At 38.2% G+C, this 26982-nt stretch overlaps 1 protein-coding gene across 7 annotated transcripts; it reads left to right on the top strand.

Annotated features, from left to right (window-relative positions):
- Positions 1 to 25582, top strand: LOC107809977 (lariat debranching enzyme). Of its 7 annotated transcripts, none has more exons than XR_012697309.1 (13): positions 148 to 284; positions 691 to 794; positions 1543 to 1640; positions 1779 to 1901; positions 2361 to 2518; positions 2639 to 2760; positions 2982 to 3175; positions 15384 to 15566; positions 15652 to 15770; positions 15851 to 15990; positions 20528 to 20623; positions 21495 to 21660; positions 25007 to 25582. XR_012697309.1 is itself a non-coding variant. In XM_016634689.2 (11 exons), exons 3-11 carry the CDS (start codon positions 1779 to 1781, stop codon positions 21590 to 21592), a joined length of 1233 nt encoding a protein of 410 aa, XP_016490175.1. In that variant the 5' UTR covers positions 38 to 284; positions 1543 to 1640; the 3' UTR covers positions 21593 to 21661. The 7 variants fall into 7 exon arrangements, 1 of the variants encoding a protein (XP_016490175.1); XR_012697311.1 differs by having other exon boundaries at positions 1767 to 1901; XR_012697310.1 differs by having other exon boundaries at positions 1756 to 1901.
- The last annotated feature ends 1400 nt before the right edge of the window (positions 25583 to 26982 follow it).

Raw genomic sequence — 26982 nt, 5'->3', positions numbered from 1 at the left:
AAGACAAAAAGGACAAAAACAAAACTTTACAATCTTTATGGCAATCGGGAGCCCGGGCTCACTCTCCCTAAGTATATCTTAAATATTCTGGTATAAAAAATGGACCACGGCGATCAGAAGCCTAAATTAAACATTTCAGGCCAAAACCCCATTTTCCTCTCTCTCTCTCTCTCTCTCTCTCTCTCTTCACTCCATCTGTGGCTGACAGCGGCAAAAGGCAGATCTGCGCCATCAGCGACGTGAGAGCCGACCCCTCCGCCCATCTCCCTCACCCTTCGAAATAGGTGCATTTGGAAGCCTCACACTACCTAAAGCAGAAATTTTCAGCTTTTGTTTCAACCAAATTTTCTTATTTGAAGAATGTTTAGAAGATGTTTTTGTCGATTTGTTGTTGTTCATTTCACATATTTAGGAGCTTCTAAAATGTTTTTTTGGCTTTACTGATATTTACTCCAAAAACAAATTCAAAGTCGCTTCTCCCTAAACAACCTAAAAACTGTTACCCAAAGCAAATCGGAATTGGTTTTTTAATTAAATGAATCTAATGAAAACTAAACCAACACCAATTTATTATCTAATTCAAACGCTGTTAAGTATTTAGTATTTAGATTTTAGTCGACTGCTTTCTTTTGATGTTTCAGATTTTGGTGAATTGGGATTACATGATGGTTGTTTTGTTTTTAACTACAGGAGATTCATGATTTTGTTTTGTTTCTTGTATATGATATGCTCTCTCCTAACTTGGATCTTGGAAACTCTAATCAATAGAAAATCTGCTTTAGAAATTTGAAAAGGTGAGTGCTGCCTGCTGGGATAGTTTTCTACTTTAGATATCGATATTTTGTTCTAGTGAATTTAAAAGTTAAAGGTTATTGATACAGTGAATTGCAAAAGAATAGGATAGCAGGGGTGGCTCATCTTGGATCAGAGAAAGAAGGTGAATAAGAATATCAAAGAGTGACAGAAAAAAATGTAGGGGTTTCTAAATATGAAGAGATTAGGGAAAAGAAAAATTAACTTGGACAAATTAAGGAAGAAAAGCAAAATTTTACACGTTATCTAATAAAAGAGTAAAAAGTTAAATTGTCAAATCAACTTAAATTGAAACGTTGAGAAAACAATTCATCTACCCATTTTTTAGTAAGTCAAATGTTTACTTTATTTATATATCTAAAAAGTTTTATTTTCTTTATATGAAAATATCTACTTTTTATATTAAAAGTACTAAATATAATTATTTTTTAAATACCTATAAACCTTATTTCTAAAAAATGGGCCCCCCAAAATTTGGGGCCTAAGGCACAAGCATTACTTGTGATAACAGTAGAGCCAGCCATGTAGGATAGATCCATGAAGAACGACATCCGCTATTGAGAAAATATAGGAAAAGTTTTAGAAAAGGCAGGGTCCAGTGCCGAGGAAATGCAAAGTTTTTTTGGCAGAATGCGTAAACAAGAGTCTTATATTAGTAGTTGCTAAGAAATTTTTTTTAGAAGGAGTTTGTTATTAATAACATTAATGTCTATATGTTATTGTTCACAGGAACCTCGTTAGTAGCAGTTGTCGTTTGTTCTCACAAGGAAAGCAGTTAAAACTGCTTGAGATACTCTGTATACAATCTTGCAATTCAACACTATCCAGTGAGTTTTCTTTACTATTTATGTGCGTCTATGTGTTTCACTGGTTTGTTGAGGAATATCAGTAAAGACGAGATCACCTTTTTCTTGTTTAGAGTATTTATTTATGGATTTTCAGTTGCTCAAAAGTGTTAAATACAGATGAGGATAGCAGTAGAAGGGTGTATGCACGGAGACTTGGATAATGTCTATGCCACCCTATTGCAGTTGCAAGAAGTTGAGAATATAAAGATTGATCTCCTTTTGTGTTGTGGTGACTTTCAGGTAGATACATTTGTTCCTTGTTAGCTTTTGACACATCAGTTGTTATTCGATTTGTCTGCACGAGTTAATAATGGAAATCGGGCTTTGGCTCATTTTCTTTACATATACCAACCAATACTGACTACACCGGGATTTTGTTGTTCTGAATCTTCTATGCTTATGGTTCATTCACTGGAATATTAGTGTTAGCTCATTCGTTGTAACAGATTCTATTCAGTTTAATTGTGCTCTTCGTTATTTTGAATCATTCTTTGTTAATACATCTTTTTGGTGTTTTGAATCTTCTATGCTTCATGATGTTGGTAATTGATATGAGATTCCATTATTAATGATGCTTAAATCATTCTTGGCCTTTGAATGTGTTGATTTGGCTGAGCAGTTTCAACAGTTTGATGCTCTAAAACACTTAAATCCTCAGCTTGACTAGTATGAATTGAGATATTTTATTTGTGCAAACAGGCTGTTAGGAATGAGAAGGATCTGGAAAGCTTAAATGTGCCACTTAAATACCGGAGCATGAACTCTTTCTGGAAGTATTACTCAGGAGAGAAAGTAGCACCATTTCCAACTATATTTATTGGAGGAAACCATGAAGCATCCAATTACCTTTGGGAATTGTAAGTTGGTCTCCATATATGACAGCTGCAGTCAATGTATGCTACTTTAGGATACGTCAGTTTTAGTATGCTACTTTCCTCAACTTGCTTAACTAATCCAGTGGTTGTTTGTGCATGCAGGTACTATGGAGGATGGGCAGCACCTCAGATATACTTCCTTGGATTTGCTGGAGTAATCAAGTTTGGCAATGTTCGTATTGGTGGCCTTTCCGGAATTTATAAATCACACGATTACAATCGGGGTATGTCAGTCTTTGCAAATATTACCTGGATTTAGATATTGGCATTTTTAGTGTTGATGTGTTAGTGAAAGCAACCTTGTAGGTTTTGCCAAAATGCAAGTTGTATTAGTGGACTAATTGACTGTTCCTAGCTCCTCTAGATTTGCTACTGAATATAAGCTTTAAAAACTTGAAGTTGGATATACACAATTGTTATCTGTGACGTGCCTGATATTGGGCAGGGCACTATGAGAAGCTGCCTTATAATCAACGGGATATTCGATCTATATATCATGTTCGTGAGTATGATGTTCACAAGCTCTTGCAAGTTGAGGAACCAATTGATATCTTTCTTTCACATGACTGGCCTGTTGGCATCACTGACTGTGGGAACTTGAAAGCTCTTCTTCGTCAGAAGCCTTTCTTTGAGCAAGAGGTAATCATTAGCGGGTTCACTTTTTCCATGGCTGATATACCTTGTTAAGATAAAATCTTATATGCAGATCTGCTTATCCTAATGGAAAATACCTTAGTCCTTTTATATGCTTTTTTTATTAACTTTATATGATACATAGACATGATATCTCTCTCTCTCTCTCTCTCACACACACACTTGCATGAACGAGCACACAAGGTAAAAACCAGAGCAAAATATAATTTCTGCTGTCTTCCATTAATGAATTGTTTGAGTAGTGAGATATTATCCATTAACTTATTCTCTAATTGACAGTTCTCCAGGAGGTTCTCTTGTCTGTGATGAACACTGTATTTGTCGTTACACACACTCTTCATGTTTGACGGGGAAATTCTCCTTTAATGCCCTTGTTGCATGAAGTTATCCTTAATATGCCCCAGATGTGCACATATACAGTTTTTTCTTTTTTATACAAGTGGGGTCTGAGGAGGGTAGTGTGTACGCAGACCTTACCCCTACCCCGAAGGAGTAGAGAGGCTGTTTCCGATAGACCCTCGGTTTAAGAAGACGAGAAGAGAAGGGACAATATATTAGTACCATCAAACATAAACCAAAGAAATAATAACATCATAAGAATTAGAAAATAGTTGAAATGCAATAAAAAACCATAAAATAAGCCCGATGCTATGAAAACATAAGGATAGGGAGAACACTTGTTGTATTTGGTTGGTTAGTAGACAAGATAAATCAAAAGATTCATTAAGTAGTGACAACAAGTAGTAACAACAACAAAATACTAAGAAAACCTAAGCGAAAGATAATAAGAAAACAACAGTTAGTAATAGCAATCTAAGAATAAGAAAAATACCAGACTAAGATTAATATTACTGGTATGCGAAAGAAAAGGAAAAACGTTCGACTATTATTGGTATGTGAAAGAAAAGGAAAAATGTTCGACTACCTACTAATCTTCTACCCTAATTCTCGACCTTCACACCCTCCTATCAAGGTAATGTCCTTGGTAAGCAGGAGCAACGCCATGTCCTGTCTAATGACCTCTCCCCAATACTTCTTTGGCCTACCTCTACCTCTCCTCATACCCACCAAGGCTAATCTCTCACACCTCATAACTGGAGCATGTATGCTTCTTCTCTTCACATGTGCGAACCATCTTAGCATCGCTTCCCATATTTTGTCCTCCATGGGGCTACTCCTACCTTTTCACAAATATCTTCATTCGTAATCTTTTCTAATCTGGTATGCCCGCACATCCATCTTAACATTCTCATTTCAGCTACTTTCATCTTCTGGATATATGAGTTCTTGCCCGACCAACACTCTGTCCCATACAACATAGTATGGTCTAACCACCGCTCTATAGAACTTACCTTTAAGTTTCAGTGGCACATTCTTATCACACAGGACTCCAGATGCTAACTTCCATTTCATCTACCCTGCTCCAATACGATGTGTGACATTCTCGTCAATCTCCCCATTTTCTTGGATTACTAATCCAAGGTACTTGACACTTCCTCTCTTGGGCATAACTTGTGTATCAAGACTCACGTCCATGTCCGCTTCCTGGGACACGTAGCTGAATTTACACTCCAAGTATTCTGTCTTGGTCCTGCTCAACTTGAAACCTTTAGACTTAAGGGTCTGTCTCCAAACCTCCAGTCTCTCGTTAGCACCGCCTTGCGTTTCGTCAATCAGAACTATGTCATCTGCAAATAACATACGCCATGACACCTCCCTTTGAATGTGGCGCGTCAGTGTCCATCGCCAATGCAAATAAATACTGTGACGTGTTCCGAGTCTCCTCCCACTATTCTTACTTGGGTCTTAGCTCCAAATACATGTCCTTAATCACCTTAGTGTTAGCTACATGCACACCTCTAGCCTCCAAACATCTCCATAGAACCTTCCTTGGGACTTTATGCAAGTTCTTCTTCCTCTCCTTATACTGCTCCACTAATCTTCTTATAAGGTGAATGGCTTCCGTAGTCGAACGACCCGGCATGAATCCAAACTAGTTTTCGAAAATACACACATTTTTCACCCACTTTTACCACCCTCTCCCAAACTTTCATAGTATGACTTAACAACTTGATACCCCCATAGTTGCTGCAATTTTGGATATCACCCTTGTTCTTGTACAACGGAATTATCGTACTCTACCTCCATTCTTCAGGCATTTTCTTCGTTCTAAAAATGACATTAAACAAACCACTGAGCCACTCCAAGCCTGCCTTACCTGCGTTCTTGTAAACTTACACCGGAGCAGGAAAACCATACGGCATATTTTTTTTTTCAACTCAGTGGTTCATCAATGCACATTGGAATCTTCCTGCTCAAGAGGATCCGATAATGCCTAAAGAAACATTCAATCAGATAAATCACCTTCCTCTGTTTCGATAATTTCTGCAACTCAAGGTTCTTCTGACCTTTTTTCCATTAATATTGGTTCTCTTACCCCAATCAAGTTGACGTCACCAACTATTTTTCCTGGCATACCTAATGGGAGTCTTCTCTTGTTGGCTATGATTTTGAAAAATACATTGACACCTCCTGCTTCTCAGCCAGGTTCGATTTTTTGGAAGCGTCAAGATAGTCTTCTTCGCACTGCTTTGATTTTCACTTTCAGCTGAGATTGTGCCTTTTGTCATCACTGCTAAGAATTTGTATGCAACTCCATATCGTGCACATCTAATGAGTTTCCGAGATAGTCTCGCAAAAGTATCGAAGTACTACATGACGATTACTGCCTACATTCAACATGTTCGATAAATAGCAGATCAATTTGCAAGCTCTAGATCTCCTGTTTCACTTGATGATCTTGTGCTTCATATTCTCAATGGCCTTCCCCTAGAGTTTGATTTCATTGCTACAACTATTCAAGTCAGAGATTCTGCAATTTCTATTGAGGAACTTCATCAAAAGTTGCTTGGATTTGAGGGTCGGATGAATCGACACATACTACAATTGCAACACCAATCACAACTAACTTTGTTGCAAAACAAGGCAACCCAAATCAGTCTTGCAGCCAAAGATTGAACCATCAGGGAGGCAACTCGAACAATCAGTTTCGGTCGCAACAATTTTATCCCAACATATCCTCGTTTACTAACAACAATTGGGATAATAAAGGTGTGGTAGGCAAATATTAGGTGATTTCTTCCCATCTATCCAAGCCTTGGTGGATAGAGCTACCTGGTACCTGTTGCTGGTGGCAGGTGGCAGGTATCCTGTGGAATTAGTCGAGGTGCGCGCAAGTTGGCCCGGACACCACGGTTATCAAAAAAATAAAATAAAAATAAAGGTGTGGTATGCCAACCGTGTGATAAGCCAGGACACACTGTGAAGATTTGTTGTAGCCTATTGGGTGCTTTTCCGTGGATGGGCAACTCTAGTTCGCCAACTCAAGTCTTTTCTCAACAGCTACAAGCAAATGTTGCTACTACTTTACAACAAATACACCCTGTTGGTCGACCGACTTTGGAGCTTTGATCATGTGACAACTAATCTGTCCAATCTCTCCTTGCACTCAGATTATTATGGTATTCATTGTTGGTGATGGTAATACTCTTCTGATTACCCATACAAGATCTTTATCTTTGCTTTCTTCACAAAAGCCAATGTCTCTTCAAAATGTACTTTCTGTTCCATCCATGAAACATAATCTTATACTCCCTCAATTTCAATTTAGATGAGGTAGTTTGACTCGGCACGTAGTTTAAGAAAAAATAGAAGACTTTTAAAACTTGTGGTCTTAAAAGCTTAAGGGGTAAAAGCTTTGTGGGACCATGACATTTGTGTGGTTATAAAAGTTTCTCATTAAGGATGAAATGGATAAAATGAAGTTTAAAGTTGAATTATTTCCAAATTTAGAAATGTGTCATTTATTTTGAAACAAACTAAAAAAAAGTACCTCATCTAATTTGAAACAGAGGGAGTATCTGAGACTATATCTGTTTATAGTCTCTGTTGTGATGATTTTTTATCTGTTAAGTTCTCATTATTCAACTTTGTTGTGAAGGATTTTTGCATGGGGGATCCACTAGTGGACGGACTGCCTAAGAGTTGTGTTTGTGAATGGCGAACTGATATTCCTGCTTTGTTGGCATCTTCTCGTCCTCAAGTGAATGTTGCTTCTAAAGTCACTATGATCTGCTGGCATCATCGCCTTGGTCATCCATCCAATAGAATCTTGAATAAAGTCTTAGGACGAATTTTCCTTCAATGTCTACTGTTTCTTCTACATCTTTTTTTTGTAATTCCTGCAAATGCAATAAAATGCATAAACTTCCTTTCTCCGTCTCTACTTTGTCTAGCTCAAAACCATTGGAACTTTTGTACACTGATGTTTGGGGTGCTTCACCTGGAGTTTCAATTGATGGCTATAAATATTATTTTATATTTGTTGATCATTTAACCAAGTATATTTGGTTTTTCTCGATGACAAACAAATCCGATGTTCCTATAATATTTCCAAAATTCAAGGCCACAGTTGAAAAGTTTTTCCAAAAGTCAATTATCTCTCTTTACCGTGACAATGGCGGGGAGTTTATCCATCTTCGATTCTTCTTTGGAAGTCATGGATTCTCTCATTTTCTAACCCCTCACCCTCCTGAACATAATGCTCACGCTGAGCGGCGTTATCGCTACATCGTAAAGATGGTCTATCTATGCTTAATCTAGCCAATCTTCCACTTTCCTTTTGGTCATATGCCTTTATTGCTGCTGTCTATCTCATAAATCGGATGCCCATTTCTGTTCTTAATTTTGATACTCCATATTTTGATTATTTGGCAAAAATTCTAATATTTTCAAACCTCGGGTCTTTGGATGTTTATGTTATCTTTGACTTAGGCCTTGTAATAGTCACAAATTACAACCTTGTTCCACTCTTTTGTATTTTCTTAGGTCATAGTAAGACTCAAAGTGCATATTTTTGTTATGACCAAGAAAAGTCAAAAGTTTTTATTTCTCGTCATGTGGAGTTTATTGAGAATATCTTTCCATATAAAGATTTACTAACTCAATCTCCCAAAGTTGACCTTGACAAAATAAATGTGTAGCTTCCTAATCACTATGTTATTAAATCAAATCATGCTGAGCGACGTTATTGCTACATCGTAGAGATGGTCTAACTATGCTTCATCTAGCCAATCTTCCACTTTCCTTTTGGTCATATGCCTTTATTGCTGTTGTCTATCGCATAAATCGGATGCCCATTTCTGTTCTTAATTTTGGTACTCCATATTTTTGATTGTTTGGCAAAAATTCAAATATTTTCGAACCTCGGGTCTTTGGATGTTTATGTTATCCTTGGCTTAGGCCTTATAATAGTCACAATTACAACCTCGTTCCACTCTTTGTATTTTCTTAGGTTATAGTAAGACTCAAAGTGCATATTTTTGTTATGACCAAGAAAAGTCAAAAGTTTTTATTTCTCGTCATGTGGAGTTTATTGAGAATATCTTTCCATATAAAGATTTACTAACTCAATCTCCCAAAGTTGACCTTGACAAAATAAATGTGTAGCTTCCTAATCACTATATTATTAAATCAAATCATCCTGAACGGCGTTATCTCTACAACGTAGAGATGGTCTAACTATGCTTCATCTAGCCAATCTTTCACTTTTCTTTCAGTCATATGCCTTTATTGCTGTTGTCTATCGCATAAATCGGATGCCCATTTCTGTTCTTAATTTTGGTACTCCATATTTTTGATTGTTTGGCAAAAATTCAAATATTTTCAAACCTCGGGTCTTTGGATGTTTATGTTATCCTTGGCTTAGGCCTTATAATAGTCACAAATTACAGCCTCGTTCCACTCCTTGTATTTTCTTAGGATATAGTAAGACTCAAAGTGCATAATTTTGTTATAAAGTCAAAAGTTTTTATTTCTCGCCATGTGGAGTTTATTGAGATTATCTTTCCATATAAAGATTTACCAGCTCAATCTCCCAAAGTTGACCTTGACAAAATTAATGTGTAGCTTCCTAATCACTATTTTATTAAATCAAATCATTTTGACAATTCTTTCTCTCTCAATTCTCTTATTTCGCCATCAGTTGGTGACACATTGCAATGCTCAATCTTGTCCCCTTCATCAAGCGGATCTTCCGGTACTGATTCTTCAACAACCAGCGAAGCAGTTGCCAACTCAACAGGTGCAAGTCAACACTCACTCACTGTACCTCTACTAATCAACCTCCTTCAGTTCCATCCCATCACACACATCCTATGAAAACACGCTTAAAGAATAACTTCTTTAAATCAATTTCTCACCTTACACATTTTGTTGTCACAAAATCCAACTCCTAAACCTTGGCTATTGCACCATCCGACTCTGTTGTTTCTCTTGCACATCACCAACAACTTTCATCATACTTGACTTTAGAAACTAAGTGGGGAAAAGAGAGAGAAGGTCTGACTTCTCTCTAAAAAAAGTACTTTTCAACCTTTAGCTTTTCTGACATGGCAACTCCTTTTCCGGTACCAGCTTAGTCGTATTTTAACATGGGGAAAATGTTATCTTTAACGCAGGGATTAAATCTTTTGAACTCACAGATATTAACAATGGTCATTACAGGTGGTTCCTTCTTACCGAGAGGAGCGCTCGTTTTGTCAGCAAAATTAAGATTGACGAGAATAATCTACGATGGATATGCGTCAATTTACGACAGGCTTCTAGAGGTACATAGGATCTCTACAGGAAATGGGGACGAAAACAACAGAACTTATTACATAGGGTCTATCAGAACTACAACATTTATGAGCGTTACATTTGAATCGAGAAATGGGTTGGCGATAGGAAATCAACAGTCATAATCCCGGAGGCAGAATACAACTTGGGCTGGTGCGATGTTGCTGATAAAATTACCAGATTTCTGGGGAGCTCTAACCCAGACCTTCAGAGATTCACATCATCGGAGAAATCTTACATCCAAGCTGCAAACTTACAGAAATGGCCGGCGATGGAAACCCAGAACAAAACGGAAGAAACAAATTTGCAGTTCCTCTCTTGCTGCCTTGTTGGTGCCTTCAACGACTCCTTCTGTCATAACCCATCTACGGAGGTCTTGCAAAAATGGTTCACCAGTCAGTGGTCATTGACGGCTGGTCCGAGAGTTTCTTCTCTTGCTCACAGTCTTTTACTTTTTGAACTTTTGTCTTCGAAGGAGGCGGAGAGGGTCAAGTTTGGTGACTGGTTCTGGAATGGCATACGACTCTCTCTAGATTGGTGGTCACCGGTCTTGGATCTTAAAATTTCAGAGCAAATATCAGGTCACCGATGGATTAGGGCTTTTGGCATCCCATTGCATGAGTGGTATGAGAAAATCCTAAAGTTCATCGGCGATGAATGTGGTGGCTATATAGATTCCGATGAAGATACGAAGAAAAAGAGTAATCACCTCTGGGCTCGCATCTGCATCAAGGATTCAGATTCAGAACCTCCTTGCAAGATCGATTTGGCTGTGGGTGATATGGTCTTTGAAATCTCAATTATTCTAGACGGGCATGTCAAGATAGCCGGCGACGGAAAGGGCAGAAGGTCACACATGAGAGACCAAAGGTCCAAAGAGTTAAACGCTATGAAATCCACGCCAGTTGATTTAAAATTTGAATCAAATTCTCAGGCTGGCCCATCTCACAACCCGGTCCATACTAAAGCCAACAATCAGGTCAATTTTCATTTACTAATGGGCCACCACTATTACTCAAAAGAGAAGAAAGGAAAGAGGCCCAACTCTTTTATTAAAAAGAAGAAGCTGATGGAATGGAGAGTCACTGGTCGGCCCAACTTCAACAGCTCTCAAAAACCCCAGGTCTGCCTTTACAAAAGGGAGTCACAAATCAGCTGGTACCCGATATTAGGTGCAACTCTGAATACTCAGACCAAGGTGAAGAAGACGCAGACGATGAAGCTGAACTCATGCAATCTCTTTCTCTCACCAAATCTTTTCCTTATCCAAATTTCTCCATGGTCAGATTTAACGACTCAGATGTGTCTTCTCTTTCGGGTAGCGAGCTCCTGCCCTTACCATGGTATGAGGGGAACTCTCAAGGGCAACATTTAATCAACTCACCTCAGGTTATTGAGACCTCTCATTGGACCAAGGTTGCTATGACCAAAGCATGCAAGGCTTTCGGAGTCCATTCTACGGGCTTCGAGCGTGAAATTTTTGATATGATTGTTAGAATGGAGCATAAGAGGCAAGCCCAAAAGCTACTGCAAAGGGAGGAGAAAAATGGGGAGAAGAAATCCAAGAAGAAGGGGGAAAAAGAAACCAAGAAGCTGGTATGCACTGTTACATATGAAAAGGGAGAAGGGTCGGTTAGGGGCAGGTATCACAAGGCTTTCTCAGAACGAAAGCGAAATTAATCGGTTGGAACATATGTGGGCTCAATGATACGAGCAAGAGAAGTACTATAAAGTCTCTCATTAAAAAATGGAAACCTGATTTATTGTGTTTACAGGAAACAAAAACTGAAAGTTGCTCTGTAGCTGTAGTTAGAGATCTTTGGGGTTCAAGATGGGTAGGATGGGCAGAATTGAATGCTAGTGGCAGAAGTGAAGGAATTATCATCATATGGGACAAAAGACAATGGACTTGCATTGAATCACAACAAGGGAAATATTCTATTTCTACAATGTTGGAGGGGGTACAAGTTGACTTTAGATTTTGTTTTACAGGGGTATATGGCCCTCGCTCCAATTGGGAGGGTAGAATTCTGGGAAGAACTAGCCGTAGTTAGAGGATTATGGAATGACAGCTGGGTAATAGGTGGAGATTTTAATGTATGTCGCTTTTAGATGAAAGACTCAACTGCATTAGGAGAACAAGGGCTATGAAGGTTTTCTCTGATTTCATTCAAGACATGGGTTTGGTGGACCTTCCTTTGCAAGGAGCTTTTTACGCATGGGCTAGGGGTGAAAACTCATTGCAGGCTTCTAGAATTGATAGGTTCCTAATCTCTACCGAGTGGAATGATTCATTTGACTTGGTTCATCAGAGAGCTCTCCCCAAAGTAGTTTTTGCCAATAGAAGCAATTTAGTAGATCTTTAAACCACATATCAACATTCAAGTTTTGGATAAGGCAAGAAGACATGAGGGGTTTGGTGACTTGATCAAGCAATGGTGGCAGGGATATGTGGTGAATGGCTCTCCAGATTTTATTCTATCCCAAAAGCTGAAGCTGTTGAAGAAGGATTTGGTTACCTGGAACAAGGAGATATTTTGAAAAGTAAGCACAAGAACACATAAAGCTCTAGAAGAATTGTTACTAATGGAGTAGGCAACTGAAGGAAGGCTAACACAAGCTGAATCTAGCAAGATCATGCAATTGAAGATGGAGCTTCAATAGTTAGCCAAAGCTGAAGAGATATCATGGAGGCAAAAATCTAGATACTTATGGTTGAAGGAGGGGGACATGAATACTAAATACTTTCAAAGAATTGCCAACTCTAATAGGAGATACAATTGTATTGACAGGTTACAAGTAGGAGATGATATAATTGAAGACAAGGAACAAATCAAAAGTGGGATTCTGGGCTTCTACAAGGAGCTTTACTCTGAGAATGAGAGCTGGAGGCCTAATGCTACTTTTGAAGGACTGGGAAGCCTGGACGCTAAGCAGAAGGACGCTCTGGAAGCTGCTTTTGAAGAGGAGGAAGTAGTAAATGCAATCAATTGTTGTGCACCTGATAAAAGCCCTGGACCTGATGGACTGACTATGGCTTTTTATCAAAAATGTTGGGATACTATTAGGCAGGATGTCATGGGGACTCTTAATCAATTTCACAATCACCGCCACATGGTCAAGTCCTTTAATGCCTCATTCATAGCACTTATTCCTAAAAGGAAATGAGCAATTCAACTCAAAGATTTCAGACCTATTAGCCTCATAGGAAATGTCTACAAGATTGTGACTCAGAAGGGTGATGGGGAACCTGTTTTTAGGATATCAAAATGCCTTTTTAAAGGGGAGACAGATCTCAAGGAGCTACTAATCTCTGTGCTAATCCAGTCTTCTGTTCTCGTATGAAGCACATCGAAGTAGATTATCTCTTCGTTCGCTCCAAGATTCAAGCCGATGTGCTTCGTGTTTCCCATATCTCCTCTGCTGATCAACTAGCTTATGCTCTTACCAAATCTTTGTCTCGTACTACCTTTGAGAAGATTCGATCCAAGATTGGTGTTTCTGTCCGACTCACCATCTTGAGGGGGCGTAATAAGGAAACATCTATGCTAGCTCCAGACTAGCTCCAGCTGGCTGATATTGTTACCATTTCTATTGATTCTCTTTCTTCGTAATTGCTGTAATCAAGTTATTTGATTTATTCTTATTTCGTATTTTTGATAGCTATCTCTCTGTATAAAAACAACACCATTCTTCGGTAAATAACTGAGAGAATATTTTATGACTTTCATATTCTTTACTTGAAGCATTCTTTCTTTTTGTTGCCTCCTCCTCTTTCTGTTGTGGCATCCCTGAGTAAACACTTTTCTCTTGGAAAATGATTAATCTGGTCTCTGCTAGAATCTAAGCCCTTTGACATGGCTTAATCACAATTAGGAGGAGAAATATCTTCCATCCTTGTTGAATTTGTTCCTTCTTTACATCGACTTTGAAGGAACTACTCTTAAGTAAAGCTAGGACTGTTGGCTGTTCTAAGGAAAAAGGTTTATAACTCTGCTTATATGTGGTTGTGGTGCATTTTGCTTGACCTTGTTGCTCAAAATTCCTAAATGAGTACATGCCTAAAAGCTATCCTCTGTGGAATGAGAGGCCTTGTTTTTCTTCTCGTCTACAACAGTCTGCTTGTTTCAGGTCATAGTTGATTTTTACCAATATTTGAAAGCACTTTCTCTCTAATAATACTAGACAAAATTTCTTTATTCAATTTATAGTCATCATCATATGCAGTACCAATGTTATCAAAGGCGAAAAGCGCAAAAAAGCTCTTAGGTCCGTTGGGGCTTTAAGCGCAAATAAAGCGTGGGCTTTAATGAAAAAGGCGCAACTGGAGAAAAAGTAAAAATATGTATGTGTAGTTCAAGACTAATAATTATAAGCATGAAAAACAAATATACGTACAAAGAAATTGGAAAAAAATTATGATAAAGTGAAATATTAATTGTTTAATGTCGTCTTTTCATGATTACACTCATTGGCAAGGAATAGTATGCCTTAGAGCCTTGATGCGATACTAAAGCGCCCACAAGGCGAGGCGAAGCGCTCAACATGTTTTGAGCCTCGCTTCAGGGCTTAAGCGCGCCTTTGACAATACTAGCAGTAACTTAGCCGTAGAAGTGTTGAGTATGCTTACATTACAAATGGTTCATGACACAGCGCAATACTCAATTTTCTTGAGTATTGCAAATAGACCCAAGTTGCACCTTTGGTTGTTATTTAATCCGAACACTATCTAATGACGCTCATTGGACTTCCCTTTTCATTTTGTTTCAAATTGCTCAATGGCTGTAATTGCACATCTGGAGTAAATGTTGGTATGCCATTTGCTGGAGACATTCTTGTGATCACAGATCAAGTTCCAATTTTTCTAATGAAAAAAAATAGAAAAATCTTGCAGGTGTACAAGATATGTAGTTGGTTGGTGCATTTTGTCATCTGCAAATATTTCAGCTCCCTACTAAAGTCATGTGTAGTGTGCTTTTCTGCCTCCAGGTTAAGTTAGTGGTTTTTCCATGGCATTCCTTTCTAGGAGGTTCAGCACGTCCTAGACCACTACTACTGCCTTTTTTTTTTGGTTCCCCGGATATAGTAAACCCCACCTCCCAAACCTCCTCCTTGTAAGTCAAGAATGGCTGCTACCAAGAACCCACTTTGCTCCCTTGGTGACTCGAACTGCCAACCTCTTGGTTGGTTGGAGTGGAGTGTTTTATCGCCTGGAGCAACCTGATTGTCTCAACTCTCACTTGTTTTCTTCCCTTTCACATTTAAATGGACGACTCTTTGGTCTAATATTTTGTTATCCTTGGACTTCCTGTTAGTTTAGTTCTCTACGCCAAGAACATATCTAGATATCTGTTATGTTGATAGAAATTGTGTTGAAGCCATAAGTAGCACATATATATGTGTACATTTCTTTGACTTTGTGCTTGTTATTTGTCTTCTGAAGTCCAGAATTCTTTTTTACTTTATTTTTTCGATCCCTTAATGCTCTGATAATTTAAGATATGTAGTCTTTCAGATTCAGGAAGGAACTCTGGGAAGCAGACCTGCTGCAGAATTACTGGCAAAGTTGACGCCTTCTTACTGGTTTTCTGCACATCTGCACTGCAAATTTGCTGCTTTAGTTCAGCATGAGAAGGATGGTCCTTCCACAAAGTTTCTTGCCCTTGACAAGTGCCTCCCTGGTAGAAAGTTTTTGCAGGTATTTCTCTGCACCCTGTTTACGGACCTTTTCTACAGTTCACACATAAAGTTAATGTTTTGATTTGGGTGGCTGAGCTTCATAGGTTATTGAAATTGAGTCCGGACCAGGACCTCATGAACTTCAATTTGATGAAGAATGGTTGGCAATCACAAGAAAGTATAATGCTGTCTTGCCCTTGACAATCAGGAGTGCAAACTATAGGTATGTACATTTCTTAGTTCTGTTTTTTATTGTATTTCAGGAAATCAGCTTGTACACAACTCCCTCCTTTTTTATTGTAGTGATGTACATCTCGACACAGAAGAATGCCACCAGTTTGTAAGAAATAAGCTGCAGACAAGAGGATCCAAACCGTTTGAATTTGTTCAGACTGCACCATGCTACAATCCTTATCACCCTGTTGCTAATGGTGTCTTCCACGGTGATGATCTGTATACCAGGACATTATCTATGTGCTTACTTTCTTTTGTGTCATAAGATGCTTGGTGCAGTTGATTGAGTGTCTGTCATCGTCTTCTAGAATAAAAAATGAGTTTATTTGGAACTATTGAACAAGTGAGATAGAAATCTGTCCAGTAGAAGCTCACTGGTATCTTCATTTTGAAATCTCTGAATACAGTTAACCATAATACTATTTCAAATTGAATGCCATGCTTTCCATTTTTACCAGGCCAAACTAATGTCTATCTTTCTTAAAGCATAATACTCTTCCACTTATGATATACAGTTAAAAGCTGTGAATCTCACTGTAAGACTTCCAAACATCTAAATTAACCAAAAAGTAATTTATGACCTTACTTGTCATTGAGCAATCTGTACTCCCGTGCATTCTAAATAATTGGTTTTCTCTTAAAACTGTAAACTTGAACAATGATATTTGAAATGAAGTATTCGTTCAGACGGTGGTCACACGAGAACATTAAAAAGGTGTTGCTCTACTTGTTGGTCTATCACTAATTACAGCATCGAGTTGTTTTATTCTTAAGAAGGCGGCGCATTTGAAGTTGTTAAAGAGCAAAGACGAGGAGGAGAGGACGAACATGGAGTGGTACAAGACGGCTAAGAGGGAAGAAAAGTTAGCGGTTACGTCAACAAAGACATCAGCGTTTGGACGCTTGTATGAAGAACTTGAGGGGAAAGGCGGGGACATGAAGCTATATAAGCTAGCCAAGGTGAGAGAGAGGAAGGCCCACGACCTAGATCAAGTGAAGTGCATCAAAGACGAAGAAGAAGAAGTATTGGTAGAAGATGCGCTTATTAGACGAAGATAGCAAACGTACTTTCATAGACTCTTGAACGAGGGGGATTGGAACATTGTGCTAGGTGATCTGGAGCACTCCAAGAGTTGCCTAGATTTTGGGTATTATAGGCGGATAAAGGCCAAAGAGGCGGAGTGGGCTATGCATAGGATGAACAGGGGAAGAGCGACCGGGTCCGACGAGATTCCGGTGGAGTTTTGGAAGAGCGTGGGTAAGGCAGGTTTGGAGTGGCTCACAAGCCTGTTTAATGTTATTTTTAGGCCATCCAAAATGCCCGAAGAATAGAGGTGGAGTACGATGATCCCGTTGTATAAGAACAAGGGAGATATCCAAAATTGCAACAATTACAGGAGTATCAAGCTGCTAAGCCACTCTATGAAAGTTTGGGAGATGGTGGTGGAGATATGAGGGTAAGGAGGGGAGTGTCTATATTCGAGAACTAATTTGGATTCATGCCGGGGCGGTCACCCACAAAAGCCATTCATCTTATAAGGAGGTTTGTGGAACATTATAGGGAGAGAAAGAGAGGCTTGTATGGAGGTTTGTGGAACTAAGCCGTTCATTGATCTGGAGACAACATACGATAAAGTTCCAAGAGAAGTTTTATGGAGGTGTTTGGAGGCGAGAGGTTTCCCTATAGCGTACATTAGAGCGATTAAGGATATGTATAGTGGAGCTAAGACCCGGGTTAGGGCAATAGGAGGAGACTCGGGATACTTCCCGGTCATGATGGGGTTACACCAGGGATCAACACGTAGCCCGTTCCTATTAGTCGTGGTGATGGATGTATTGACGCGACACATTCAAGGGAGGTGTCATGGTGCATGTTATTTTGCAGATGATATAGTATTGATTGGCGAGACGCGAGGTGGAGTTAACGCCAAGCTGGAGGTTTGGAGACAACCTTGGAATCTAAATGGTTCAAGTTGAGCAGGACTAAAACAGAGTACATGGAGTGCAAGTTCAACGGCTTAACTCATGAGGATTTAGTGGAGGTGAGGCTTGATACTCAAGTCATCCCCAAGCAGAGTAGTTTCAAGTATCTTGGGTCATTAATCCAATGTAATGGGGAGATCGATGAGGATGTCACACACCGTATTGGAGCATGATGGATGAAATAGAGGTGGAGTACGATGATCTGCGACAATTACAGGAGTATTAAGCTGCTAAGGCACGTGTTCATTGATCTGGAGACAACATACGATAAAGTTCCAAAAGAAGTTTTATGGAGGTGTTTGGAGACGAGAGGTGTCCCTATAGCGTACATTCGAGCGATTAAAGATATGTACAATGGAGCTAAGACCCGGGTTAGGGCAATAGGAGGAGATTCAGGATACTTCCCGGTCATGATGGGGTTACACCAGAGATCAAACACTTAGCCCGTTCCTATTCGTCGTGATGATGGATGTATTGACGCATCACATTCAAGGGAGGTGCCATGGTGCATGTTATTTGTAGATGATATAGTATAGATTGGCGAGACGCGAGGTGGAGTTAATGCCAAGCTGGAGGTTTTGGAGACAACCCTGGAATCTAAAGGGTTCAAGTTGAGCAGGACTAAGACAGAGTACATGGAGTGCAAGTTCAACGGCTTAACTCATGAGGATGTAGTGGAGGTCAGGCTTGATACTTAAGTCATCCCCAAGCGGGGTAGTTTCAAGTATCTTGGGTCAGTAATCCAAGGTAATGGGGAGATCAATGAGGATGTCACACACCGTATTGGAGCAAGATGGATAAAATGGAGGCTTGCTTCCCGTGTCTTATGTGATAAGAAGTTGCCACCAAAACTTAAAGGTAAGTTATACAGAGTGATGGTCAGTGGCGTACACAAGATTTTTCGTAAGCAGTGTCACAATTTTTTAGTAGTGAACGACTAACAATTCAGTTTAACAATATCATACTTAAAAAAACACCGTTCAAATCATAATAATAAACCACAATTCAGGTATATTACGACAACTCTTATCGATGAATTTTCATTTATAAAAATGTATCAAAATAACCTCATTAGGAATAATATTAAATACCTTTTTTATATAAAGGACCAAGAAATCACACACAAAAATAATCATTTATTTGATTCCACAAATCGTTCTTAATCAATTTCATGCCGGGAGAGAAGAGGAAAGGACAAAAAGATGATTAAAAAAAACTTGAAATACCAACCAAATAATTTATTATCGCTATATTAACCAAATTTGACTCTTGACATATTGGTCGAGAGTCTCTCTCATAACACTAATAGGTCAGTCGTTCAAACTCCACCGAACGCAGTTTCTATTTCATACATGACACAAAAAACAATTTAAAACAGAAAATGAAGCTGTCTGGTTTCGAACCCCTGACATCTCCCAAACATCTGCGGCGCTTGACCAAATCTGCTACAAAGGCAATGTGTCAAGTGGTCTCACGTTTACTTTATTTAACCTATTTTCATTTCTGCATTTTAATTATATGTACATGTTTTTCTGGCGAAGCGGTGTCATGACACCGCTTCGCCTAAGGTAGATCCGCCTCTGGTGGTGGTTAGACCGACTATGTTGTATTAAGTGTTGGCCAGTTAAGAACTTTGATGTCCAGAAGTTGAAATAGCGGAACTGAGAATGTTGAGGTAGATGTGTGAGCATACTAGGAGAGACATGATTAGGAATGAAGACATTCGTGGACAAGGTGAGCCCTCATGGAGGATGAGTTGCGGGAAATGAGACTGAGATGATACGAGCATGTGAGGAGGAGATGCCCAGATGCCCCAGTGAGAAGGTGTGAGAGGTTACACACGGTGGGTCTAAGAACTAAGAAGGGTAGAGGAAGACCTAAGAAGTATTGGGGAAAAGTGATTAGGCATAATATGACGCATCTTCAGCTTACTGAGGATATGATCCTTAATAGAAAGTTGTGGAGGTCAAAGATTAGAGTAGAAGTTTAGTAGGCAGTATAGCGGATTATCCTTTAGGTAGTCTAGCGGATTATCCTTACATACCGGTAGCTTTAGTATTACTCGAGTTGTGTCTTATCCTTGGATTTATATTATTACTTGATATTGCTTTTATCCCGCTATTGCTTATGTTTCCTTTTCATGACTTGTTCATTTTCATTATTGCATTTCTTTACTGATACTATGCTTACCTGAGTCGAGGGTCTTTCGGAAACTGCCTCTCTACCTGCATAAGGTAAGGTAAGGTCTGCGTACACACTACCCTTACCATACCCCACTTGTGGGAATATACCGGGTATAATGTTGTTGTTGTTGAGTTGTTTTATTCTTAAAGCCACTTCATCCCCTTTTATATCGCCGATCAATATCTATCTTTGCTCCTAATTATCTGACTTCTTTTAACCATAAAGTGATTTGGTCAGTGATTTTCTCTGGTGAATACAAAGGAGCGTTTCTTTATGTACACCTGTTGCAGCTTTCGTAATACCAGTGTTTTAGTCGTATTATATGTGTCCAAGCTTTGCTGCAAATGGTGGTGTTAACTTCCTGTGTTGTTATCATTTCCGTTTCGCAACTGTTCCAGAGAGAAACCAATGGATTTTCCCATTTTTAATGTTTCTTTGGCATGGACAGTATGAGTCTCGAACTATCAGATACAAGATTAACTTCTGCAGTTATAGTTCTTTTTCTCTACCTAGTGGTACGTTGTAAGATAGTTTATAGCAGTGGATGTTGATTTTCTCACCTTTCTGTTTCCTTCACAGGTTTCTATAAAAACCCTCAGACAGAAGCTCTATTACAGTTTCTAGAACTCGAGTATGTTCTTAATAAAATGCCAGAATCAAGGGAGCCTGCTGCAGGTACAGCCTCATTTGTTTCAGGATGTAAATGTTCTTCCTCTATTTAACCGGAAAAATTATTTAGTCTTGTGATTTATGATCCATTATCTGTATTCAACTGATAATGGTTGAAGTTTTACTACTCTTTGTTTATTATGACATGGGAAGAGAAGAAACCACAAGTTCTAACACTTGAATTAGTGGTTATTTACATTTCCTCCCCTGGACAACGATTCTCTGACATATAATATAGAGCCTTCACACTTTTCCTCCTGAAAAACAATTCTCTGGCGTAAAATATAGAGCCATCTTAGAGTACAATTGAATATATAATGTGTTTGACCGTGGGCCGTGGCTAAGGATTCAATTAACTAGTGCAAGAATGAACTGATGCTAAAGCTTAAGCTCTGGTTAGTTTAGGTACATTACGTGTACATTAAGAACTGACAAGCAAAAATCTTATACGTAGTCCTTTGAAGAGTGATAGCTTTTACCTGCGTTCCTTGTTAGAACTACAAATATTTAGGTTAGTCATGTTTTTTTTTTTTTTTTTTTTTGAATTGCCTTACTTGATTGATTCAAAATTTGCATTATCTGCAGCTGTAGAGACCTTCTGCTGAGTAAAAACTGTGGATATTACCTTATATGCACTCACATTTTCTTTTCTGTAATGTCCTTTTATACTCTCAACACGGGTACTCTGCAATTTAACCAAGTATAGCTGACGTGTTTTTAGCATAGAGATATCTTGTATGCTAGAGTCCACATTCGAGTCTCCTATTTCTAGTTTGATGTATATATTTTATTCTAGAAGAGCTGCATGCTTTTTCTAAATATAAGTAGACTTTAATATTTTGGGTGTGATCTTTACCTAGTTTTGCTGCATTTTCAGGTTCCTTTGATTACGAGAGTGAAGATATACCCATAGATGATGTGGATGTGGATGTGGATGTGGATGATATCAACAAAGTGGACTCGGAAGATGCTTAAGGAGGATTAATCTAAAGCTCAGATCACAACCTAATCTAAAGCTTAAAGGTGGATTGCCGCTATAAAGGGTAAATGAAAACTGCAGTTTTAATGGGCAGCTTCACTTCACGAAATTGTTTTGACATTTTAAACGGTGCCCCTTCTCATTAATCTTGGCCATTTAGACGGTAGTACCTTCTACTTTTGCTCTCACCTCACTTGGCAAAACCTTCGAGAAAAAGGTTAGGTGGTGATAAGCCTTCTCGGAGTTCATGATTAGTTTTATCACGTCCCAAACTATCCTCTAGATTTGATTGGCACCCATTTAACACCACCCCAGGCGAACCAATTTTATACAAGTTCAAACTCATTAATAATTATTTAATGGGAAATATTTATCCAATCAAATCCTTAATTGATCGATAGAAAAAATCAACGAGCACTCAAACAATATATTTCGAGCCCAATTCCACACTAACATGACTTTATCGCGGAGGCCATCATTTCACCAATAGAATCACCTTGAACAAGCTCGTCAGCTACTAGTCTCGTCCCTAGCAATTGTATCTACATGGACATGCAGCTAAGGAGTGAATGATATGCATAACCCAGTAAGATTCTCGATCTACCCTTGAAACAAGTATTAAAAAATACAAAACCATACCACAACAAACATGATATAATAAGCACAATAGTTATACAACAACACAATATATATGTATTAATAGAGTTAATATTACCTAACAAGAGTACACACATTTCAACATATTACACTAAGGACTTGTCATAAATGATAGTGAAGGAAATTAACCAACATTGAGTCCACGATGGCACCATAATGCTTCAAATATATGATGGAGCATACACATTACCCCATTGAAGCATACACAATGCTCCAATTATATCAAGAAGCATACATAATGCAGTGATGTATAAAAGCATACACAATTACGGGTACGTATTTTGTATGTCTGCCTCGGCTCCCATATAGCTTCCTCTGTCGGATGGTTGTGCCATATTACTTTAAGTTGCACTTGCTTATCAAGAATTGTTGCACTTCCTTATAAAGAATAGCTATCGGACCTTTTTCATAAGTTGAGTTTTTATCAAGCTCCACAACTTCGAGCTGAATCTTATGGCTATCGTCACGAATATATCGTCTAAGCATAGACACATGGAATACGTGATGAACAACGTATAACCTCGGAGGTAAAGTAAGTCTATACGCAACCGACCCGATCAATCTAAAATCTCATACTGACCAATATACCTCGAACTTAGCTTGCCTTTCTGTTCGAATCTCACGACTCCTTTTGGTAAAGGACACCTTCAAAAAGACTTTTTCGCCCTTCATGAACTACAAATCACAAACTTTCTTCTCTATATACGACTTTTGTTTACTTTGTGCTGTCCGAAGCCGTTCTCGTATTAATGTTACTTTCTCCAAAGCTTGCTGAACCAAATTCGGACCCAATAGTTGTGCTTCACTAGGTTCAAACTATCCAACTGGTGAACGACACTTGCGACCATATAGAGTTTCAAATGGTGCCATCGGTATACTTGATTGGTAGTTATTATTATAAGCAAACTATGTAAACGACAACTGATTGTCCCAATGACCACCAAAATCAATCGCACAAGCTCTAAGCATGTCTGCCAAGATCTGGATAACCCGTTCGAACTGTCCGTTCATTTGCAGATGAAAAGTTGTGCCTAACTCAATCTGTGAATTTTAACGACTTCTGAAAGGATTTCCAAAACTCAGCAGTGAATTGTACACCACGATATGATATTATAGAAATAGGCACACCATAAAGCCGAACTATCTCATGGAGGTAAATATTTGCTAACTATTCTGTGGTATGAGTAATTCGAACCAGTATGAAATGTGTAGACTCCATGAGACTGTCCATGATCACCCAAATTGAATCATGTTTTTTTAAAAGTATGTGGCAAGCCAATTAAAAAATTCATGGTAATTCTCTCCCACTTCCACTCACGAATAACCAAGTTTTGCTTTACCTCACCAGGTTCTTAGTGCTCATATTTTACATAACTAGTCACATGTTTTAGAATATCTTCCTTTATACCTTTCTACTAGTACAATTCACGCAAGTCTTGATACATTATCGTAGCATCTGGGCGGATGGAGTATCGGGAGCTATGAGCCTTTTCAAAAAATCAACTATTATTTATCATCCACCATAGAATACATAGTCTATTGTGTCGACGTAACACACATCGCCATCAACAATGAATGATTTAACACCACCATTCTGCACTCAATCTCAAAGTCTAGCAAGACGGGGATCCTCATATTAACGAGCCTTGACCTGTCCATCAAAGGATGATTGTGCCACCATACTCGCAAGTAACCTGCATGGCATTATATGATCAATTTGAACTCCCTGATTATCCAATATCTGAATATTCATAACCATAGGCCGCTCTTCTGTTGTGAATCGGGCAAAACTACAATTAGAATTTTTACTCACAGCGTCTGCCATCATATTCGCCTTCCCAGGGTAATACAAAATAGTAAGATCATAATTTTTACGTAATTTAAACCACCGTTGATGTATCAGGTTCTAGTGTTTTTGCTTGAATATGTATTGCATACTTTTATGATCAGTATAGGTTTCATGCGATCACCATAAAGATAGTGACGCCAAATCTTCAGTGCAAATACGACCGCAACCAATTCCAAGTCGTGAGTCGGATAATTCTTTTCATGGTTCTTTAGCTATCGAGAAGCATAAGCTACCACTTTGCCATTCTGCATCAACACACAACCCAATCCGACTTAAGGTGCATCACAATAAATAGTAAAATCGCTTGTACTTGTAGGTAATTTCAAAATTGGAGACGTAGTCAAAGCAGTCTTTAATTTCTGAAAACTTTCTTCACACTCAGCTTACCACCAGATTGCAACACCTTTTCGAGTCAATCGTGTCAACATGGAGCTATCTTTGAGAAACCCTCCACAAACCTTTATGGAGCTATCTTTGAGAAACCCTCCACAAAACTTTTGTAATATGTGGCTAGTCCCAAAAAGCTTCGAATTTTTGTAGGAGTATTGGCACGAGGACAATCTCGAACTGCCTCTATCTTCTTTGGATCAACTTGAATCCCATCTTGTAACACTACATGTCCCAAAAAGAAAACTATGCCCAACCAAAACCCACATTTTGAGAACTGAAATAAAGTTTTCGCTCTCTAAGTGTTTGTAGCACAACTTTGGGGTGTTGTTCATGTTCTGCTTCACTTCGAGAATATACCAAAATATCATCAATGAATACAATTACAAAATGATATAAGAATGTGATGTTCGGTAAAAAATACATATATTTAATCATTGCTGTCTCACATTTTTTAATCATCTTTTGAGTACTAGTTATATTACTTTATGTTTAATGTTATATTTTAACTGTGTAGGAATAAAGCGGTGTGAAGATGAAAAGATTTGGAGCAAAATTGGAAAAAACGAGAAAAAGAAGGAAAATAAACTAGAAGAAAAAGGTGGGACACCCTTTTGGTATTTGTGCCCCCAAGTTGAAGACAAGAAAGAAAGAGAAATACAATTTAAAGCAAATAGTGAAAGAAGGCAAAAAACGTACCTGACATATGTAGGATTCAAATCGCAAAGCTCACTACTTCCAGCGTTAGGCTAGCGCCTTGCGCCGGTCTGGATGCTGTGTTGCGGGTTTTCCTATTCGTCCGGGACAATGTTTTTTCGGCTCTATACGGTCCCAATTCGTATAAAATGGGTCTTACACCTAATTTGGAGGGGATCTAAGATATGTTTGGAAGGAGAACACGTCACATTGGAGGGGAGAACACAAACCACGCTCGGAGAAGGCTTCTAATTAGTTTTTCTTCTCTTCACTTCCATTAATTCACAATTTATTAGTTTTAGAGTTGTGGGGTGCTACATAAACGTTGTGTCTTAAGCTTGAATTGTTCTTATTATTTCATCATATTGGTTTATTTATTCAATCTTGCGCTTAATTATTTGATTGCTTGATTACCAATTGAATACTATCTATGAAACTAGGATTGAACTTGGGAGAGGGAATTCTAGATTGCATATATAATTGTAGAGCAAGATCTTGAACCTCAGTATTAGGAATGGATTTGCGGTTAGGGCATGGATATACCTAATCGTCTTGCTTGATTATTATACAGGAATTACTAATGCATTCTTGTTAATCCTAATTCTATAGGAATATAGGCATTATGTTAGCATGAATAGACGAGTAGTATTTCGGGAGAATACTATGAGTAATATACCTTGTCAATTAATAAATCAGATAAATTAAGACAATTTAAGTGGAAAACTCAACGGGATTATTATCTAACCCATAGTGTCACACCCTTTTTTACCACAAAAGATATATGTTATGGATTGTTGTGGGTTAAAGAGTTTTTCCAATTAAAGTGACAATTTGAAATAGAGATTATTTTATTGTTCAAAGTCGCCATTTGGAATTTGATTTTTGGGTGTTCCAAGTCACCTTTTATTTGAATCCCTATTCAAAGGAAGATTTGACTATTTTATCATTGGTCTGCGAAAACAAAGTTCGGGTAAGAAATTCTGTTGACCGGGGAGAAGGTGTAAGACATTCTTCGAGTCTCGTGGTTCTAACATGGTCGCTTTATTAAACCACAACGTGACGTGAATTAATTTTGGACAAACTGTGTTTTTATTTGATTTTCATGTTTTACCCATCTGCTTTTATTTATTAAAATTATTAAAGAATGATTTGAATAATACGTTGTCATAACCACGCCTCGCAAACAAATATGTGATCGAAACAAAATTAATTAACTTATCATAATTGCGCCTCTCAAGCGAATCTAAAATCATGACAATCAATTATTTATAATACTTTTGAGAAATTACTATATTTGTGCTTGAGAAAATTAATTTTAAAATTTATTAAATGTCACTATCGCGCTACGCAAGTGAATCCGTGATTATGGGGAGTAATTAAATTAGGAATTATTTTAAAGCTATTGGATATGATATGAGATTATTGAGTTAATTTATTGAATGTTAAACATCACGCTACGTATGCGAATTTGTAAATGAAAAAAGTTAAAGCGCGCCTACCAGTTGCCTAGCGTTAAACTAATTAAATTATTAAATTAGTTAAACAATAAACTAATTTTTGTTTTTGGATTTTATTATAAAAAAAAATATGGAGAATCAATGATGGGCCAACTCACTTGTATTGGAAAAGCTGGCCCGTTTTATTTATCATATGGCCATTGGGCTAAATTATTTGGTACTTGGCTATTGGCCCCTTTTGAAATTAAATAGTCATTGGGCTAATTGCTGGTTATTAAAGGAAATTGACCATCTTTATTGAAAGTATGGGCCTGCTATATTTAAAAATAATGAACCAGCC

Source organism: Nicotiana tabacum, chromosome 12, assembly GCF_000715075.1.
Source record: "Nicotiana tabacum cultivar K326 chromosome 12, ASM71507v2, whole genome shotgun sequence".
Lineage (NCBI taxonomy): Eukaryota > Viridiplantae > Streptophyta > Magnoliopsida > Solanales > Solanaceae > Nicotiana > Nicotiana tabacum.
Note: the sequence above shows the minus strand (reverse complement) of the source record. Positions and strands in the feature narration are given on the sequence as shown.

Bases quoted from the DNA above. Each gene is read 5' to 3' on its own strand.
- LOC107809977 (XM_016634689.2), top strand. From the start codon at position 1,779: ATGAGGATAGCAGTAGAAGGGTGTATGCACGGAGACTTGGATAATGTC. The intron at 2,761-2,981 runs GTATGTCAGTCT...GATATTGGGCAG, and splicing joins ATCACACGATTACAATCGGG to GGCACTATGAGAAGCTGCCT. The intron at 15,991-20,527 runs GTGATGATCTGT...TTTCCTTCACAG, and splicing joins TGCTAATGGTGTCTTCCACG to GTTTCTATAAAAACCCTCAG.